General features: G+C 40.0%; 1 protein-coding gene across 1 annotated transcript; it reads right to left on the reverse strand.

Annotated features, from left to right (window-relative positions):
* Nucleotides 1–1,174: 1,174 nt before the first annotated feature.
* LOC121891824 (ubiquinol-cytochrome-c reductase complex assembly factor 1) lies at nt 1,175–22,005 on the reverse strand. Its single transcript, XM_042404436.1, has 9 exons — nt 21,796–22,005; nt 19,503–19,610; nt 17,934–18,041; nt 15,266–15,338; nt 12,875–12,932; nt 12,622–12,730; nt 6,256–6,333; nt 5,094–5,207; nt 1,175–2,102 (listed from the first exon to the last, which is right to left on the reverse strand). The coding sequence occupies exons 1-9, from the start codon at nt 21,862–21,864 to the stop codon at nt 1,968–1,970; spliced, it is 852 nt and encodes a 283-aa protein (XP_042260370.1). The 5' UTR covers nt 21,865–22,005; the 3' UTR covers nt 1,175–1,967.
* Nucleotides 22,006–22,245: the final 240 nt, after the last annotated feature.

Consider the following 22,245-nt stretch of genomic DNA (forward strand, 5'->3'; position numbering starts at 1 on the left):
GTGCTTTCAATGGAAGTGATGGAGGCTGAAATCCACAGTGTGTCCACACAGTCATTTAAAAGTTGATGTGAAGCAACTGACTAACATGTTGGTTTTGGTCTTTTCATTGGGTTTGTTGATGGTGAGAAAAATACAGAAAAACACTTTTAATTAGTTCCACTCAACTGAAGCAGTGTGTAATGTGTTTGGCTCGTAGTGATGAACCTACAGTGAATCATCAGTGACTCTGCAGCTCCTCTCGGCTTTACGGAGCTTTATAGTGAGTTTCAGCTCATTGTTTATCTGTCCGGCTGCAACTTTACTGTTCTGCTTCACTCTCAGCGTCTCATAGCGTTGTTTTCAGAAAAAAAGCCCTAAAAAGCCGCTGTACACTACCTGCTCAGCACCAAACAGACACAGTTAGCTGTAGACTAGCTGGTGAACATAGTGGAGCATTTAGCAGCTAAAGAGCCAGATATTTCCCTCAGGAGTTGGTGGAGACCAAAAACAGAGCTAAAAGAGAGTGAACATTGGACTTACATTCACCAGGTGGACAGAAACACGACTCCACATGAATGATAATGTTGCTCTGTAACTGCTGGATGTGGAAATAAACAACTGTTTGCTAACAAGTTCAACATATCAACTTAAAGCTGATGATGTGTCAGTAGAGCTGCAATGATTAATTGATTAATTGATTCGCTGCCAATTTTTAAGTTAATTGCCAACCATTTTCCTAAGCGATTAGTCGTCTTCTCAAACGTGAATATTTTCTGGTTTCTTTCATTCTCTCTGACAGTAAATTGAATATTTTTGGGTTGTGGACAAAACAAAACATTTCAAACCATTTTCTGACATTTTCTGGACTAAACAATTCAATTAATAGAGAAAATAGTCAACAGATTAATTGATACTGTAAATAATTGTTAGTTGCAGCTCTATACGTCAGTTAATCAGTTATTGCAGGTTTAAAGTGTTTTTTCTTCTTTGGTTTAAAAAAAAAAGTAGAACAACAACAAAATACTAATAGCTCAGAGGTTTTTATACATCCAGAGAACATTTTATTTATTCACTTTTTAAAAACCAAAAAAACAGATCTGATTGTTTTTGATACAGTGATGTCGTCCAGCTTCCTGTTCGGGTCTGAGAGCGTCATCGTGGGGGGGGGGGGTTGAACGGTTGAAACCTTCCAGAGATTCATACAGACTGTAGACGTTCAGCAGCAGAGATGTTGAACTACAGACCTCCGACAGACACAGCAGCTCGGTGGAAAACATGCATTTTGTTTCCTGGAACCATTATTATATTCATACGTCACCTCTTCAGAGTGGAACTTTATTTAACATACAGTGAAGGAGTGAAGCAGCGTCGGAAGTCTTAGCTGAACACCTCTGCAGGAGAAGAGCGTAAACATGGAGGTATACAATATAAATACAGAGGAAAAAAAACACAAAAAATATAAATACAGAGCGTCTCGTTCTCTTCTTGTGTGTGTTTTTTTCCTGCTTGACAGTTTGCGGAGAGGAGAAGAAGCGGCGGAGGCTCTCAAACCCGACAGGATGGCGACTGAGGATGATGATGAATGGCGTTGCCAGTTATTAAACTGGTTTGTTGGGTAGTATGTGCGGAAAATCAGGCTGCAGAAATAATCCTGACCAACTATCCTGCCTATACTGTTCCTCCAGAAACAAGACTTCCGGTGGACAAATCATCCGGGAGAGGAGGAAGGAGGGAAGTTTTGGGAATACAAGAGGAGAAAAAGAGAAGGAAAGAAAGACATGGATGAGAACAGACAGCATGTCAAATTTAAAATCCCACCTTCTATGAGGGGGGGAGGAGGAGGGAAATGTGCTCCATCTTAGTACATGATTACAAGAAGGAGAAAAAAGAAAGGGGGGGGGGGTGAAAACAAAAAGACAGGAAAAGGAAATCAAGAGGTGAGAGACAGAAGAGGACAGAAGAAGAGGACTTTGGGGGATCTCTTCGTCTCACAGTCCGGCGTCGTTGTACGTGGGTGTGACCACCTTCAGGATGCTCTGTGCGTTCTCCTCCACCAGAGGGCGCCACTTCACCTCGCCTGTCAGCATCAGGTCCTCCCCGTCCAGAGCGTCGATGTACTGCATCTGCACACAGACAGCAAGAGTCACAGTCACACACCTGCAGGATCTGAGAGGAGTCTTGACACAGATCAATCAAGGTGTTAATTTAATTTCCACATGATGAATAATCAAGTAAAGGTCAGTTACAATCTGCTGACACATTCAGGAACATAAAGGATGGATCACAGGTTTTCAAGTGTGTCTTAAAGCAACAGTCAGGAGCCAAAATGAACATTAAACATGTTTTTCTTGCTGTAATCATTCCTCCTGTTCATACTGACCATTAGAAGATCCCTTCATAATGACCTTACAATGGAAGTGATGGAGGACAAAATCCACAGTCCTCCTTCTGTGCAAAAATGTATTTAAAAGTTTATCTGAAGCTAATATGAAGCTTCAGCGTCCAAATGAGTCAAATCAAGTAGATATCTTTCAACGTTACAGTCTTTTTAGTGCCAAAGTCCCTCTTTTTGTTACTATACTTCCACCTGCAGCTCAACAGGGAAACACTGTCCGAGGAAACACAAAGAGGGAATTTGATGCTAAAAAGACTGTAAATGTGTCAGATATCCACTTGATATGACTAACTCAGACTGATGAAGCTGAATATAAGCTTCACAGAGACTTTTAAATGACTGTGTGGACACACTGTGGATTTTGGCCTCCATCACTTCCATTGAAAACACATTTGAAGGATCTTTTAATATCCAGTATGAACAGGAGGAATGATTACAGCGAGAAAAACCTCTTTCACTGTTAATATGGGCACTTGACTGCAGGTTTAAGACACTAGAAAAAATAGTGAACTTGTCCTTTAAAGGATGATGGCTGATTTTCTATATTTGTACTACATTGTAAATTTCTCAAAAGAACTTCAGTACAAAGTCCAGAGGTTGTGATATGTAGCACAAGTTCCTGCACATGCTCAGTAGCGTCTGCTTTACACAGAACTACTCTCTGAAGACTGAAAACATGATGCTGTTATTCGTCTTTGGAGCCGTTTCTAAACAAACTAATGTGACCAAACTCTTCATGATGAAGGAACATGTCACCCGGTCCAGCGGTGTGACTCACTGATGTGTTTTTTAATAGTTTCTGGACAACAACGGAGGAATAAGATACATCAGGCTTAGTCGATCATTGGTGGTTTGGATCCAAACATGAGATTTGTTGACAAGAAGAAAAACAGAGAGAATCGGCAGCCTGATCCTTAAAAATGTGTCCGGCAGCAGAAGGAGGCCTGCAGGTGTTTCAGAGTGTTTTCAGTCTCTCAGAGGGAAAGAAAACATCCAGCGAGCAGAGCGAGGAAGAGGTGAGGAGGTCAGCAGGTGAGGAAAAGTGCTCAGAGAGGGGTGGGGGGGTGGTGGGGGGGGGCTGACGTCGGTCAAACAGCTAACATTTCATATTTAATTTCCTTCATTTTATAAGTTTATAGCATTGTCAGCATCATGTGTTACCCAGATATGCCGTATACTGTTATTTTCATTCTGCATGAGTGGTTCTATACGAGACTTTATGAAAAAAAAACAAACAATGTAAATTTTGTAACTTTTTGTCTTTATGTCCAGAAGTTTTCAATCCAGCACAAATATCTGATAGAAAAAGTTCATTTTTTGATATTTTCTATACAATGTTTGCTTCTTTGTGAAATACTGAACCTTGAACACTTGAAAGTGAAATGAAACCATGTGAAAGGTTTAGAGAGGAAATGTCTCTTTTAGAGGAAACATGACAAAGGCCCAACTGGAAGATGTCAGAAACCAAAAAGGTTGTGTTTGATCTTTTTTCCCCTTTAATCAATACATCATAAAAGGGGACATATTCTGATGATGTCGGATGTTAAACACGGTCAAAGTTCCAAAACTTGCGGTGAACGTATGTAGAAATGCTGCCTGCAAGTCAAAACTCAGGGCTTCAACCTGCTCTGAACACTTCGTTTTTATTTCTACGAGCTGACATTGGCTCGTCACACATGCCCATAAACGGCCATCTCTTCTTTAGCCTTGGTTGCTAAGGTGGTTGCTAAGGTGTTTGTTTGCGTTGTCCGCTCTCATATCAGATCGGCTTTTGGCTCCAACATGTACGGATGGATTTGAGAAGTTGACATTTGGAGTAAAGAAGAAGAAAAAGAAGTGAAATCCTGCTACTATAGTTTGTTTACGTAGCCTCCGGAACGGGAGGAAGCTTCCTGAAGCTGACCAATCAGAACAGAGTGGGCTCATCAGGAGGCGGGGCCTTAAAGAGACAGGAACTAAAACGGCCTGTTTCAGACAGAGGCTGAACTGAGGGGCTGCATAAAGGACCAGTAGAAGATAAATAAGGGGTTTTTAACTGGAAATGATGCAAATATATTCCAGTAGAGCCTAAGAATATAAATATAGAGCTGGAAATGTGCAGAATATTTGTTCTTTAATGTAAAAAACGTTAATCTGAAAAGAAACCAGTAACTGTATCTTTCAAATAAACATAGAGGAATAAAAGAAAGTAACAGAAGGTGGAAATACTCAAGTAAAGGAGAAGAACCTTAAACTTGTACTTAAGTTAATAACTTCAGTAAATGTATTTAGTTACTTTCCATCTGTTGATGCTACTGAGTCGATCTTTCCTCTTCAAAATTAAAATATCGTTTGGTTTCTCTTCTCGTGCTTAAATAATTAACTTAAGTCATGATTTATGGTTTCTTTTTATCTACAGTTTCCATATTTTATCCTCTTCTATTGTTTCGGATTTTACCATTTGACGGTGAAAATAAAGCACAGCTGGTCCGCAGCAGGGAGGCAGAGGAGGAGGAGGAGGAGGATGAGGAAGAGGAGCTGTGATGTGGCAAAGCAAACGTCAAACAGCAGGAATCTGAACGTCTGCTGAGAGGATGCATCATTTAAATAAAAGACCAGCTCTTTTAAAAAGAGACATGAACGGAGAACACAATTACATCAATATGTGAGCGCATGCACGCACACACACAGACACGCACACATATACACACACACACGTCGGATATGTAAACAAACGCACCTGTTTGCGTACGTATTCCACCATCAGCTCCAGCTGTTTGGGGTCTTCACACTGATAGTTGAACAGGTTTCTCCACAGAGCTGCTGCCAGCACAGTGTCATCAGCCAGGACTCCCTACACACGCACACACACACACACACACACACACACACACACACGCACACACGCACACACGCACGCACACACACACACACGCACACGCACACGCACACACGCACACGCACACGCACACGCACACGCACACACGCACACGCACACGCGCACGCGCACACACACACACACACACACACACACACACGCACACGCACACGCACACGCGCACACACGTTACATTATTGATCCACACATCCTTCATTCTGTATAACTACAGATATTCCTGTCTCTGATTTGTCTTTTCACTGCATTTAATTCTTGAATTATTAAATATTTATACTTTCAGAGTTGCAGCCGTTAGTCGATCCAACTAATCCACAACTATCCTGATAGTCGATTAATCGTTTTAGGTTATTTTTAAAGAAAAAAAGCTTCTTAAATATGAATATTTTCTGTTTTTGTTTGTTTTCTATGACAGTAAACTGAATATCTTTGGGTTGTTGACTGGACGAGACATTTGAGGACGTCATCTTGGGCTTTAGGAAACATTGATCGTCATTTTTCATCATTTTAGGGCATTTTTTTTAGACCGAACGACTAATTGAGAAAATAATCAACAGATGAATGAATAATAAAAATAATAATGAATAGCAGCCTATAACGTACACGTTGGTACATGTTGTGAATGTGTGTGTGGTTGTGAATTCTTTAATAAGAGAATTTAGCCCCGAATAAACTATTGAGCACATGAAGAAGAATAAAGATGCCTTCAGACAGCGAGGACGGAGCGAGACGATCTAAATCTAGAAACTGTAAATGTTAAAAAATACATATACATATACATACATATATATATACATATATATATATATATATATATATATATATATATACATACACATATATATATATATATATATATATATATATATATGTATATGTATATGTATTTCCAAACAAGAATCAGTTGGGAAGATTTATAAAAATGTAAATGTAGCATCTGCAGGATGGAAACTGTTAAATAACAGATGTTTTCATTCCTTATTTACTCTGAGATCTTCAGTCTCACCTCATCGTATCCAAATATCGCAGCATAGAAGGTCTCCGTCATCGCTTTCGTTCCTTCCTTTCTATGCGTGGCGTCGATCTACAATCACAGAGAGACAGAAAAAAACCAAAGTGAAGAACAGCAGAAAGTTGTTTCAGGAGATTAATCTCATCCACTGCAGAGGAAAGTGTCAGAAAACCTGTTTCTCTACTCATATAACTTTTTAATCAGAGCTCCATGTTTCTACAGAGAGACAGACTTGTACCAGTTTGTTTTTCTTGCTGTAATCATTCCTCCTGTTCATACTGACCATTAGAAGATCCCTTCATAATGACCTTACAATGGAAGTGATGGAGGACAAAACCCACAGTCCTCCTTCTGTGCAAAAAAATGTATTTAAAAGTTTATCTGAAGCTAATATGAAGCTTCAGCTGTGGATTTTATCCTCCATCACTTCCATTGAAAGCACATTTGAAGGATCTTTTAATATCCAGTATGAACAGGAGGAATGATTACAGCGAGGGAAACCTCTTTCACTGTTCATATAGACACCTGACTGCTGCTTTAAGACACACTTGAAACACTGTGAACGCGTCCTTTAATGTATAAATCATACATTTGAAGTCATTTTAATGAATGTCATCGGTCTTCAGGATGAAGCTGGCGGTAAAAAGAGTGACAGCAGAGTCGTTGTTAAGCTTCAACCGGCTGCTGCAGCAATTATGAACCACGGAGAACATGACCAATGTTTTTACTGCTCCCGACCACAATTAGCATGAAACCTGAGAGCAGCTCCAATCACTGGCCCTGTAAAAATACATGTGCTGCTGATGTAGAGCTTCATTAGGAACATTACACACACACACACACACACACACACACACACACACACACACACACACACACACACACACACACACACACACACAGTCTGTGTTTCAGTAAAAACACACTTTCTCAAAACAGAAAATATTACTACATGATCTTCGTGGTATAAATATCGTCGTGTCTGCACAAGATGTGAAGCATAATGTATGTTGAGGCTCCGCAGGTGTGTTGTTATAAAGAGACTCAGTGTTCAGCTGTTTGTTGAGTAAAAGGATTCTGTCTCTTGTTCCTGAAGAAGGTCAAAGGTTAATATTATGTTTTATTCTTTATTTTATGGTTATGATTTCCCTTTTTCTTTTTTATTTATTTGTTTAATTTTATTTCTTTTACTCTTTTCTTTCTCTTTGAGGTTTTGTCTGTTTGTCATATTTCTTTGCACTCCGGGTGTTGACACCTGTAATCGATGATTATTATATTATTATATTATTATATTATTATATTATTATATTACTCCACTGGAGACGTTCATAGTTGCAGACTGTCGTCATTTTGACTTGTGTAAATGTAAAGTGATGTTGAAGATCTGATTGATTGAAACATTTGCAACCGTGAATAAAAAAATCATTGTTTTACCAAAGAACTGCACAGATTTTACTGTTTGTCATGACGTCCAACACAGTTTTATTTTGGGGGGTGGATGTGTGTAAATTTTACTCAGTTGGAGACGACTAAACCTGGAATTATTATTGTTATTATATTATATTATATTAGCTTATCCGGCTGCACAGAGGTTGTTTGGGGATGTTTGTGAGGCTAACAGCTAGCTACAGCTACAGTGATCAATAACTCTCGTCTCTACGCAGGTTTGCAGAGATGTTGATGTTTGTCTCTGGAGAAGCAGGAAGTTTCCATCCAGCTTCAATGTCATGAAACGTGTTTACATGCGTTTAAGTCACCAGGTTACTGTCGGCCTTCTTAACTGTAACGAGAAACTTGGTTTCTGTAATCAGGGTAGAAGATTACAGAAATATATTGACAACATGTAGATTTCCATATTTCTTCACGTGATGTCAAAAATTGGATTTGAAGAAACCAGACATGTCAACATTAATTTCACACAGACAACATCTGAGACATCCTGATTTCTATATTTTGTCCTGCGTCTATGATTGTTTACAGGAAGTCGGTGAAGAGAACTGGATCCATGTTTGAATTTAGAATTTATTGTATTTTGAACTTGTATTTGTATTAATTGCATTAGTTGTATCAGTGTTTATGTTACTGGTAAAATACATCTGACCTCCTGTTGTACAACCTGCAGATAAATGGAATAAACTGAAAAGGAAACTTCACATACTGTATGTTTTATAGAATATTTCTCTGGAATTTAAAATAATAAATAAATAATATTTGGAATAATAGAAAGTTGGTGTCAGAATTCGACTCAGATTAAAATGTTTCTATTTATCTTCAAGAGAGATGTTTGGATTTGTTCGTTTTTGGAGTAAATGTTTGTGTTTGGGTCAAAACGATGAAGATTTTTTTTAAAATTCTCAGTCACGTGTGTACGAATGTGTCGGCATACGCAAACATATGTACACATGCTGACAAAAGTTCATATATGCAGCTGTGAAAACACCTGCAGCCCCCCCCCCCCCCCCCCCCCCACACACACACACACACACACACACACACACGCCCAATGCATGCGTGCACACACACCAGGAGTGACCTCACAAACCACAGTGTAATTTCTCATCTCTGACCTCTTTCTGTCACATGACGCAAAACGAGCAAAACTAAAAGAGCTCACACTATAACGCCTCGGCTCCGGTTCAAACATCCCTCTCGGTTAACATCACGGATCATTTACATGTGATTTTTGAGTGTTTAGCTGCCACAAAACTGTTTTTTTTTTTATAAGTAAATATAAGTGACTTGGATTATGTGTTTTTTTAAATACTGGCAGGGAGAAAACAGAGTCTGATATATCTTATTCCTCTGTTGTTGTTGTTCCAAAAACTATTAAAAACACGTCAGTGAGTCTCACCGCTGCACCGGGTGACATGTTTCATTCATCATGAGGAGTTTGGTCATGTTAGTTTGTTTAGAAACGGCTCCAAAGACTAATAACAGCATCACGTTTTCAGTCTCCAGAGAGTAGTTCTGTGTAAAACAGACGCTACTGAGCATGTGCAGGAACGTGGTTTGTGTTAACAGCTTCATATCACGACTAGAGCTGCGACGATTGATCAGTTAGTCGATCGACAGAAAATTAATCTGCAACTATTTTATCGGCACGTCATCGGTATCGGTCGATATGAACATTTTCTGCCGATTATGAGAAGCCGATTTGTCGCCTTCTCCTCCGCCGCCTGACTGTCCTTCCCTCCACGGACTGTTTCACCCTGATGGTCCCGGTGTTTCCTCCGCAGGCTGCACTTCACTCAGCTGCTCACAAGCAGCGGGTCTGACGGGCAGCTGAGTGAAGTGCAGCCTGCGGAGGAAACACCGGGACCGTCAGGGTGAAACAGTCCGCGGCCGAGCTGCTGTGTTCAGCTGCACAGATAGGAAACACCTCGGCTGACAGGATGTATCACTCTGTTTGAAAAAAAAAAAAAACTTCTTCTTTTTGGTTTATAACGGCGGTTGGCAACCAGCGTATTAGGTGCATTACATCACAGTCTTCCTAAGTTCTTCCTTCATACATTGTCTTTCTTGATCATACTTAGTACAATCTATGATTGCATACATAATAGTCTTTCCAGCTGGAAAAAAAAATATGTGCATATATCGGCATCAGCCACAGTGAGTTGGAAATATCGGCATATCGGATATCAGCAAAAAATCCAATATCGTGCATTGTTTATGTGATTGTTTATGTAATTTTTCAAGCAAAAAAGAGAAACATTTGCTGATTTTGTTGGTCTTACATCACTGTACATGTGATATTTGTAGGTTTCAGGACAAAATAAGACATCTGAGGACGTCACCTGAGATTATGATGTTAAACTAAATGATGTCTGTTCATGTTCTGAACTTTCATAAAATGTCATGTTGGAACTTTCTCCCATTATTTGTTTTTCACAGTTTATTCTTTCAAGATGAAAAAGTAAAAGATCAAGAATAAAATAAACTTCAGTGGGTTTCTCTCCTCTGATCTTTGAGAGTTCATTCCAGTATAATTTGAGTGTTAGAAAGTCTTTCTGAAAGCGACATGTGAGCAAAGCCAAGATTTAAGTCTGTGATGTCAATGAGCGACACTTCCTGGAGCTGCTCCACTGAGAAAGAATAGAGCAGCAGCTCTGTGGACGCCGTGCCTGCGGGCCAGGCCGACTCTCCGGGGATTCGGCTACACTTTCTGGTTGAGAAGTGTTGGCACAATTATGCAGATGTAAAAAACTTTTAAATAAACAAAAAAACCTGCATCTTACGTAGCGATGCAATAGCACGGATAAAAACTTCACGCACTGTTGAATATGAATGAATGAATATTTATTTAACAGAGTGACATTTAGTCGTTTTCATGCGGAGCGCCGGTGTGGAAGTTTTTATATTTGTCTACAGATGTTTATTGCCACAACTGAGCTGCTGTGGCTACAAACAAATCATAAAAACCGACTTTTACTGCCGCAGTCACAGTTTCCAGGTGTTTGGAGCACGACTGCATATGTGTAGAAAAGTAGCAGAAAGCTTTTTTTTGTGTCTCCAGACGGAGCTGAGTGAAATCTGATCAATTGCCTCAAGTGATGTCATGTGAGTCAGCGGGAGGTGTGGAGTCTCGTCTCTGAGGCAGATCTGATCTTTTTGTGTTGATGCTTCACGTTCCTAAACTGCCACACACACACACACACACACACACACACACACACACACACACACACACACACACACACACACACACACGCGTGCAGATTTAACTGAAATGTGAGCCGCACACGTACAAGAATAACAACGATAAAACCAAATCATGACGTGGCCGCTAGCGAGACACGTCCGGGATTATTTGTTGTCGAGATGATGAAGATGAGAAGGTGACATGTTTGTTTTTACCGGGCTGTGAGGCGCCGACGCTGAATGATGACGACGGGAGACGACGGGTTAAAACTGACAGCGTTCACACAGATGTAGGACCACACAGGTAAGTGGCTCAGGTCTGATCAGATCTGGTCTGTTCAAAATAACTGGATCTGAATCACTCGGAGGCAAAAAAAAAAAAAAGGATTTAGGCCACTTCAGCATGAAATGTGAATGTAGCCTAAATGATTTAAACACGTTTCCTGAGCAGCCAATCAGGAGAGATGCTTCACGCTGCATTAGGTATTTTATAACTCAACTACGATCAGGAGACACACTTTTAATGTCTCCGACTATGTGAAATCTGATGTTTTAACATTACAGACGATGTTAAAACACGAGTCTTTCAGGTAAAACATGAGACTGATGTCGGCTGCGGCTGCTCTGCTGGTGTGTTGATTGTACTGTAACTGGACGGAGGCTGTGAATAACTTCTCATAACTGTAAGTCAGGTGTATTGAAGAAAGAAACATTAGTAATAATGTTGAATATTTATAAGAATGAAAACATTTTGGGTTGTTTTCATGGTTCACTCAATGTGAAACCTTTAATAAGTCGGCTAAACTTACAGCTCATTTGGGATGAAAGAACTCGTCAATATTCATTACTTTGTCACCAGTTTACGTGGATTTGCTGCAACAGACTAAACTTTTACCACAAAGATCTGTCGCAGGACTCTGAGGTCGAGTATCTGTGTGTCTGCAGCGCTGCAAACAGTGGAATTATTGTCACATGATTACTGGTATACAGACATCAGGTTGAGGCTCTATATTTAGGAGATCCTATGGGATATATCACAGGCATGCTGTACATCAGGGTGTAGCGTCATGTAATGTAATGTATGTACAATATGTATTTATGGTGGACATGCTGTTACATGATCTGTTCCTGTTCCGAAGACTAATAACAGCAATCACGTTTTCAGTCTCCGAGGAGGGAACGCGGTTCTGTTTACAGCTTCGCTAGCTTGTTGCGCTACATGTAGCATAAGACGCTTGAATTTAAAGTGAAGCTCTGTGAGAAATTTACAGCAGAGCTTAAGGTTGTGATAGTTAGCAAAACAAGCTGATGAGGCTGTAAACAGAACAGCGTTCCTGCACATGCTCAGTAGCGTCTGCCTTACACAGAACTACTCTCTGGAGACTGAAAACATGATGCTGTTATTAGTCTTTGGAGCCGTTTCTAAACAAACTAACGTGACCAAACTCTTCATGATGAAGGAACATGTCACCCAGTGCAGCGCTGTGACTCACTGACGTGTTTTTAATAGTTTCTGGAGCAACAATGGAGGAATAAGATACATCAGACTCTGGATACACACAAAATACTTGTTAGTAGATCAGTTCATTGTTGGTTTGTCTACTACATGAGATTTGTTGACAAGAAGAAAAACATAGAAAATCACCAGTCTTATGCTTTAAAACTCAAACTGGTCTTCACAAAGACAGACGTGCAGTATAAGAACACAGAGACAGAATTTACCCCCATGATCTTGCTCCTCTGCTCTACATCCTCCCACATGGAGTGGACGATGTAACGGCACATGTACTTCCCTTCTCTGCCCTCCTGACGCATCCGCACCAAACACATCCTAACAGAGGAAAAACAAAGTAAAAGACAATATGACCCATTACAGGTGCAAAAAACAGCCACTGTGTGTGTGTGTGTGTGTGTGTGTGTGTGTGTGTGTGTGTGTGTGTGTGTGTGTGTGTGTGTGTGTGTGTGTATAACTCACCATACATGCAGCTGTGCTACCAAGAACCAGGAGTTGAGTGTGTCGGGGAGGGTGCATTCTGAAATAAAACCACAGCGTTAACGAGCGTTAATACACCTGTTCTTACACATTTACATCACTGTCTCCTATAAAAACACTCTGATATGAAGCAGCTTCAACCTTTGTCTTAACTGATTTATTTGTTTTTATTTCTTACTTTTAAAACTCAGCTACAACCATTATTACATCTTTGTAATAGTTGTAATTAGTACTTTTATGTTGTGCTCCTGCACTAACTGTGGAGAGTTCACACTAGTAAACACACACACACACACATATATATATATATATATACACATATATTCTAGTGCTGTAACTGTGCTCCTCTACTGTCCAGTGTGATCGACTCTCCAGCTGACAGATCTGTCAGCAGCCGAGCAGAAGAGACGCTCTGTGCTGTGCTATTTTATAGCTGAACTAATGTCAGGACACACAGTTTTTATTTCTCTGACTGAGTATAAATCTGATGTCTTCACATCACAGACGATGAACGACGGCGTTAAAACTCGAGTCTTACAGGTAAAACATGAGGCTCGTGTTATATGAGGTCAGTATGAGGCAGCTGGATCGTACTGGAACCAGAAGCTGTGAATATTGTAATTGTAGGAAAAGTGTGTGTATAAATGTGTGTAAAAATGAGAAATATTTATAGGTAAGAAAAAGCTTGAATCACAAGCACATGCTCGTCAGGTTGATGAATCAGACCGACTCTGAAAATCCTGATTCTGGTTCACTAGAGTCCTGATATGACAGTTACAGCCATATGTTATGAACCAGGATCAGGATCAGGCTCCTTTTACCTAATTCAGATTTCAGAGTTAAAGTGAAAAGAAACCAACGAATGCCAAACACGACTTTATAAAGTGAGTACAAGCGATGGGACAACGTGCAGGATTTCAGACCCAGCAGACTCGGACCAGGTCTGGACCCGTCAGGAGACAGAGTGAACACACATGAGCTGTGGTAGCAGCTTTAACAGGTGTGTGTGTGTGTGTGTGTGTGGATGTGAGTAATATGAGTGAGGAGAGTGTGTGTTTGTGTTTGTCTCTGTGTGCCAGGTAGTAAAATGTCAAATAAATGTGTCAGACAGGTAGTGACAGCGACGCGGAGGACTACCAACGCCTCGACGGTCAGCGTTCAGAGCAGAACTACTGCTGAAATGTGTGTGTGTGTGTGTGTGTGTGTGTGTGTGTGTGTCATTATGAACCAGTGATTTTCCAGCTTTTCTCTCTGTGTGTTTCTCTCTGTTTTTAAAAGATGCAGCAGCATTCATCATACTTTGAAAGATGTTATCATCTACTGGATGTAAATCTGCTCTGCTGGCAGTAAATGCTGCTCATCAGTGTTCATGATGAACACTTTCAGAACTTCCTCCAGATTATTTATTGATCTCTTTAACGTCTCCAAACTGCAAGAAAAAAACAGCTGCTGATACAGCTGTTAATCTAATCAGATCCTTTCAAAATAAACTCATCTGCAGTTAAGAGAAAAGTTAAAATCCAAAGATTCCTTAAGGTGTTTTATATATATATATATATATATATATATTTATATATAAAATAACATCATAGATAAATAAAACATCTTTAAAAGGGGCACTCCACTAATTTTACACATTAAGTTCTATTTACTCATCGTTGTTAGTTCTACTGATGTATAATTTCTTCTGTGGTTTTTTTTTTTGTAGTGTTTGAAAGATGTGGGAATTTACCAGGAAAGATGCTTTTAGTTGCATGATGGGAAATGTAGGATGCAGCGTTATTGGAGCCGGACTCATACTAGGCAGGAAAAAACATTTTTTTAAAACTCTTCTTTTTAAAACTCTTGCAAACCAGGAAGTACAAAACTAAACTGCAGAAGGACAACTAGTTTATTCTCATCACAGCCTGAACTGCACAAACTCTTTCTTTCCAAAACTGTTTGGAAAAGGGCGGCACTTTCCAAAAATACTTGGCAGGTGATTGGATGAACCGTCTGTCTATCACCGTCTTACTTCTTACAGGCAGCTGGACTCACAAGATCACCTGAGGATCCTCACAGGAAGCCGATTGGTCCGAACCATCTGTGACTCAAACCCATAACCTGAAGCCCGACAAGACGGATTCTCGCGTGATCTTGTAATGTCGTGAATCCAGCTGATATTTAACATCATGACATGTTTCTACAGAAAAGTTTTGGGCTGATATGAGACATTTTTAGAACCAGATGACACAACTAAAAGAATTTTAACAATAAGATTAAAACACTAAGGAACATCACAGACGACCACTAATAAACCACGACTGTTTATGGTCATCTTACTGTAGTTGTAGGTGAGAACAGGCCTTAATACTGACACAGCGTTAAACTTACTTTCAAAGAACTCGTCGTAATTGATTCTCTCTACGCAGCACGTGTACATGCGCAAGGCGGCGATCTTGATTTTCTGTGAAGACAAAAAACAAAAAAAACTTGTTAAAACATTTTATTTATACACTGAAAATGAATTGCAGTGTTTAAATTGAAGACATTTTTAAGAGAAACTGATACCAGCAGCTGTATTTCCACGCAGGCTAATCTGTCCTTTTACATTAAAACATCCGCACACATAACCTGAACTTTCCTACAAGGTGTCATTTACTTCTAACTGTCTTTCTTCAACCGACTGATGTCATTATGCGGATTATTTCCAGGATCTGAGGACTTTTCTGAGCTGCTGTTTCGGGGGTCTGTAAGGTATCCCCCGGTTCACTGTAGAGGAAATAAAAATCCTGAAGGCGACACAAAAGCTCTGAGCAGAAACAGGACATGAGGTCAGAGACGTGTAACCGCCGCTCGTACCCAACGTTTGCCAAGCCGGCCGTTTAGCCCGACACTTTCCTAGATGACAACAACATTCCTGTGCACATTCGCAACATCTGTAAGTCTTTATCCCAAAAAAAAAACCCTCCCGCATAACCAAACCATGTAAATGTTTATGCTTTAATGTGTCAGAGCAGGGCTGTGCTGTGCAGTGATTAGACGATTAATTGATTGACAAGCTGGTTTCAGCTTCTCAAATGTGGTTATTTCATTATTTTCTTTGTCATATAACAGATTATCTTTGGAGCCAGACTTCTATCTGACTCTGGGAAACTATAACAGGCATTTTACACAATTTTCAAACAAGCTAAACTCAATTTATGGTGCAGCAGCTTCGTAAAAAACAAAATAACATGAATGTAGCTTCTGTCCAACATCCACAGTCTGGGAATAAAAGTCCTGTGTTGAGATAAATCCATAAACTTTCATTAAAAATCCGAAACATGTGATACTGTAAAGCTTGTAGGAAACTAGAAGGAGAGACGTTGGGTGGCGGCTCACCATCTGTAGGCAGAGCGCTCCGTCTTTAGCGTTCCCTGCTCGCTAAGAATGTGATCTGATGAGGATTTAATAGAGATTTATGGAAGTCGAACAGATTTCCCGGAGCAGAGACTTGAGGCTTTTTTACTTTCCGTTTCTCTAAGTGTCAGTTTGTTGTCGGGAGAATTTGATAAAAGACACAGAACAGAAAAAGAAAGTCTTTGCTGTCTGTTGAAACTGGACTGAACGTCACTGTAAAGTTGATTTTTTTATTGCATTTGATGAGATTTTCAACATTCAACCCACTTTTACAGGATCTCATGGACAGATTTCTTGGCAAAAGTGCACAAAAAGTGAAATCCTTTTTATATTTGTTACAATAAATGCAGTAATGGCGGCTTGTTTGATTCATCTGTGTACATTTAAACAGCAGTGAGAGTTTTTCAGGGTGTGTTCCAGTGTTCACACGCTGGGAGGAATATTCCTGGCTGACAGCCCATAATTTAAAGACACTGCTGGGACACACAGAGAGACAGAGACAGAGGAGTCATGTAACTGTCCTCTACACAAAGAAAAACTCCAACAGCAGCAGTCGTGTTTATTAAACTTGAACGGTAGTAAACAACCACCGTGTGTTGTTGGAGTGTTAAATTACGTTTATTTCTGGTCATCACCTACAAAACCTTTCACCAACCCCCCCCCCCCCCCCCCCCCCCCCCCCCCCATATCTCACTGATCTCCTGTACCCCGACCAACCCTGTCGGTCCCTCTGCTGGCCTTCTCTCCATCCCCCCCAAGTCCAACATTCACAGTTTCGGGGACAGATGCTGCGTCTCAAATCGCGTACTTCTGTACTTACATGTAACATTTTGAGTGCATCAGTGCGTTCACACTGAGAAATATGGGAAATGCAGTGTGAGAACCCGGATGGTGCGCTCATAACGATCAAAAAGTTGAGTGTGGAACTATGGACGCCTCTCGCCCTCGATGGTCGCCATCTTGGCTACGTAGCGGAAGGGGAGGGACCGCTTTTCAAGCAGGAAATGGCGGCCGGGTACGTTGTAACTACGGTGAACATCGCCACATTATACAAATGTATAACTCCCAATTCTTGCAGATTTACCACAAACAGAGCACATAAAACATTGCACTGTATTACGAGCATCTTTTGGCCAAAATAATCACAAAAAACTCTTAAATAAATATCTGCACCTGAAACCTGGACTGTACCAACCTCCTGCAACAGGAAGGGGGGTTTAGAGAGAGAGCCTGTCGTTTGTGTATTTTGCAGTTCATTTTTTAAGTCTCATTTAGAGTTACTGTGGTTAGATTTTGCTTAATTAATGTCAAAGTTATAGGCAAACTGAACTGTCTATGTGTTTATTTGTCGTTAATTTAGTTATTGTTTTCTGGTTTGGTCGGCCGGTATAAACTGAATGTTCCCTTCATCTGTCATTAGTGACGTCAGTCTGTTGACATCAGTTCAGTTTGTTGTATTCTGAGTTTTCTTTTAGTTATTAATCATGATTGCTTTGTTCTTTTTGCATTTTTTGGGTAAATAAATAAAAAAAATCAACCTTTTGAAACCACAAAAACCTGCGTCCTCCTGTCCCTTACTGTTCTGTCCCTCACGGGGGAGCTTTTCCTTTTCCAAACTGAAGGATTGAGGACGTCACATGTTCTTCTCTCCATCACTCACCCATTTGTTGTATTTGAGAGGTCCTGTGAAGCCCATGGCCTCGATGAGCTTTGTGAAGGCCCCGACTTCTTCCTCTGTGTGCTGCGGCGTCTCCTTCACGTTACGGAGCTGACGGACGGGACGACAAACAGAAAAAAAACAGCGAAGAAGAGAGAGCGTGAGACGTAACCACGGAAACTAAATGTCAGCGTGAGACAGAAGAAAGGAGGGAAGACAGATGGGTGACGGATGGAGGTGTAATATTCTCTGTGTATAAACTGTATAACCTTCATTAAATCAACAGCACACACACACCTGGAGAACATGGCCTTTACTGGCCGCCTGCAGCTGTTGAGTAAATTAATATTCTGACCTATTCTGAGCTGCATGTTGTCTTCATGCCTCGACGGTTTTATTACTGTTACCGTGACCCCAGTTACCCCCCATCTCATAGTTCTGCTTCAAAATGACAATAAAAAGGTTTCGATCAAAGTTTGTTCCATCTGTGTTTGTCAGATCTGCTCAATATTCAGTAAAGTGACACTGTTCATTCAGTTTATTAGAGATAGATTAGTCAATTTATCAATTGATCAACAGAAAATAATCAGCAACTAGTATTATAAACCAAGTACATTTACTCAAGTACTGTACTTAAGTACAACTTTGAGGTACTTGTACTTTATACTTCTACTCCACTACATTTATTTGACAGTTTTAGTTACTTTTCAGATGAAGATTTGACACAATGGATAATATAACAAGCTTTTAAAATACAACACATTGTTAAAGATGAAACCAGTGGTTTCCAACCTTTTTTGTCTTTTGACGTCTTACAAAAAGCAGTGTGTAGTCGGGGTCACATTTCACATGTCTATGAGTTGTTAACAGCTCCACCAAATAGTGATTTTTCCCTCTAAACTTCTCACATGCTTTCATTTCAATAAATGTTCAAATGATCCAATATTTCAGCAAAAATCAAAGATTAGAGAAAAAGTCCAAAAACTGAAAACAGATTTGTGTATCAGAACTTTGTTTTTTCTTCTTTCCTCTCCCATTAATCATCTCACCACCCCTCAGATTTATCTGCTGACCCTTTGGAGGGGCCCGACCCCTAGGTTGGGAACCACTGGACTAAACTAGCTAACTGTATATAAAGTAGTGTAAACTAGCTCCACCTCCAGCAGCTACAACAGTAACATGCTGCTCTAACACTGATGCTTCACTATTAATAATGTTCATAATAATGATCAGTGTCTCTGAAAGCCAAAGATGAAACATAACACAACATATTCACATTTGAGAAGCTGGAACCAGAGAATATTTGTATTTCTTTCGTCCATCCATCTGTCCATTGACTTATCGTTGCAACTCTTTGTACTTTATTAAATATATCTAACATATCAGGTGCAGTAGCTGACTATCTGCTAAACAAGTATTCTTGTTTTTAATCCTTTATGTACATTAAGCTGACATTCATTAATTAAATGCAGGAGTTGTATTTTTCTATTGTGATATTACTACTATAATACTTCTTGCACCACTGACGACACCTGAATGAGCGTTTCCATCATGGTGTGCGTGTCTGGTTACCTGTGTGGTGACGTGCAGCGTCCGACATGGTGTTAAACAAGGAGACGACTCTGTGGCCAGTTGGCAAGCTGCTAAAGCTCTGACGAAACAGGCTTCTTGGTCTAAAACCTGCAAGAGACACAGAGAGAGAGACAAGAAGGACAAAGAGAAAGAAAGAGATAATTAAATATATAATGTAACATGAAGGCTGTTGACACTGAAATGACATAATGAATAAGTAGATATGTGTAGACAGAAGCACAGCGGTTCTACTGTTATCATAGTTATTTCAAACTATCAAACTTGTATATTATGTATTAAGGCTGCATATAAACAAGCTTGCAACTCTGGATCACTGTTAATATCAATTCAATGCTATCAACCAGAGATCTAGAATTACTGATCAATACTCTCATTTTTTCTTCTACAACTACTCTTTTCTTCTGTCTCAGCCAAGCAGATGTGTCCCGCCAGACAGCTGACCAAAACCAACCGTGGATCCTCACATCACACCAACCCTCACATCCCTTCATCCCTTAAAGTATAAAATAGATTTGAAGATGCTGCTTGTCACTAACGAGGTCTTACATGGTCTTTCCCTTCATACATTTCCAGACTTTTGCATCCTCTAGGCCACCTTTAAAAGGTGCTTTATCATAAAATCTTACTAATTGATATACAGATTATTTTCTCACCACCTTTGTATTTTAACCTCTAGTGTCTGATTGACAAAGCATCACTACTTGAAAGACCTCAAATCCTGCCTCTTCCTGTTCCTCCTCTCCTGAAAGCTTTCTAAGGAAGCTGAATCAAAACGTATTTATTATTTATAGTTATAATTCCTGGATGCTGTACTTCTATTATTCTATTCATCCAATTTAATTCTATTTTATACTTCTATTAAACTGCAATTGAGAGAGAAATAATTTTCTTTTTAGTGCCACTAAATTTACTTGACAGCCATGGTTACTCGATCTGTTAGTGGGCATGTAGGCCACCAATCACACGAGAGCTCCCGGCTAATTAACAACACGGTTTAGGGCTGCAACTCAACTACAATCAGTTTATTTTCTCGACAAACTGATTAGTTTTTTGGTCGATAAAACATCCAAAAATGTTGATCACTCATCCCAAACTCATGTACGACCTAATTTAATCATATTGATATGTTTGATAAATTCACAATGTCCATCTGCAGCTCAAAGTGATGTCATTAACCAAGTGTTGGAAAAATGGAGCTGAGAGCAGCTGCAGGTGAAAACAAGCTGCTACAGAAACAAGTAAAAAGTTTATCTGAAGCTAATATGAAGCTTCAGCGTCCAAATGAGTCAAATCAAGTAGATATCTTTCAACGTTACAGTCTTTTTAGTGCCAAAGTCCCTCTTTTTGTTACTATACTTCCACCTGCAGCTCAACAGGGAAACACTGTCCGAGGAAACACAAAGAGGGAATTTGATGCTAAAAAGACTGTAAATGTGTCAGATATCCACTTGATATGACTAACTCAGACTGATGAAGCTGAATAGAAGCTTCACAGAGACTTTTAAATGACTGTGTGGACACACTGCGGATTTTGGCCTCCATCACTTCCATTGAAAGCACATTTGAAGGATCTTTTAATATCCAGTATGAACAGGAGGAATGATTACAGTGAGAAAAACCTCTTTCACTGTTCATACGGACACCTGACTGCTGGTTTAAGACACACTTGAGAAATGGTGAATCCGTCCTTTAAGGTTTGACACACATATGAGTTTATAAAATGTTTTATTAAAGATCAAATAAGAGTCTGTTTACAGAATCAGACTGTAGTTGTGTCTCGTCGTCAGTTGTTAGATGTTCAGGGAGACATTGTCCCCCTAAACTTCCAGATGATTTAGTTTAAATAACTTTTAGGAGCCCAGAAAAGGAAACAAATCTTCAATATTTCACTAAAAGAGTAAAGGTTAGAGATTTTTTATTTCCTGTTGTTATTTAATGAACCTGCACGTTCAAGTTCACCTACAGAAACCAGCTGACAACCTGCACAGGTAATAATCTTATTACACTAACAGCTCGGTGACACACACACACACACACACACACACACACACACACACACACACACACACACACACACACACACACTAATAATCGATGTATCGATCCTTCACGTCTCATATTGACCTGACTCATCACCTCCGGCCTCTGAGTGTCCAGCTCAGCTGTTCATGACCTGCTCATCTTATTTACCTGTTCTCCGTCTGTGACGCGGCGGGTTATATTAAACCCTATTAGCCCGCTGAGCTAACGTTAGCCGCAGGTATTTATTTACCTGTCCGCGCGCGGTTCTGGACGCGTTGATGACGCTTCTGACGGTGGACTGCAGCGGCCGCCGGTACATGACTCCACGATCTCCCCGAACTGCAGCTGCACTGCGGCTCCAACAATAATAAACCTGCCGGTTTGGTAACAGTCCTGTTCCTCCTCCTCTGCAATGTCAACGGAATCTGCCCGCCTCCTAATCCTGTCCGGTCAGAAACAAGGACTCAGCGAAGAAACGGTCCGCTTTCAGTCCCTCCAGGATTTCACGGCGGTTTTTTTGTGATTTTTGAAAATGTTTGATTTTACAGCGGCTTTTATTAAAAACTGTGATACAATTTGCGATATTTTATGTGCTGTTTTTGCGTTAAAATTACTGGAATTGGGAAATATTACAAGCAAAGAAAAATTATGTAATTTTTTGAAAAACTACCAATTAATCACTTCTTTCAATAAAAAGCAT

Source organism: Thunnus maccoyii, chromosome 3 (genome assembly GCF_910596095.1).
Source record: "Thunnus maccoyii chromosome 3, fThuMac1.1, whole genome shotgun sequence".
Lineage (NCBI taxonomy): Eukaryota > Metazoa > Chordata > Actinopteri > Scombriformes > Scombridae > Thunnus > Thunnus maccoyii.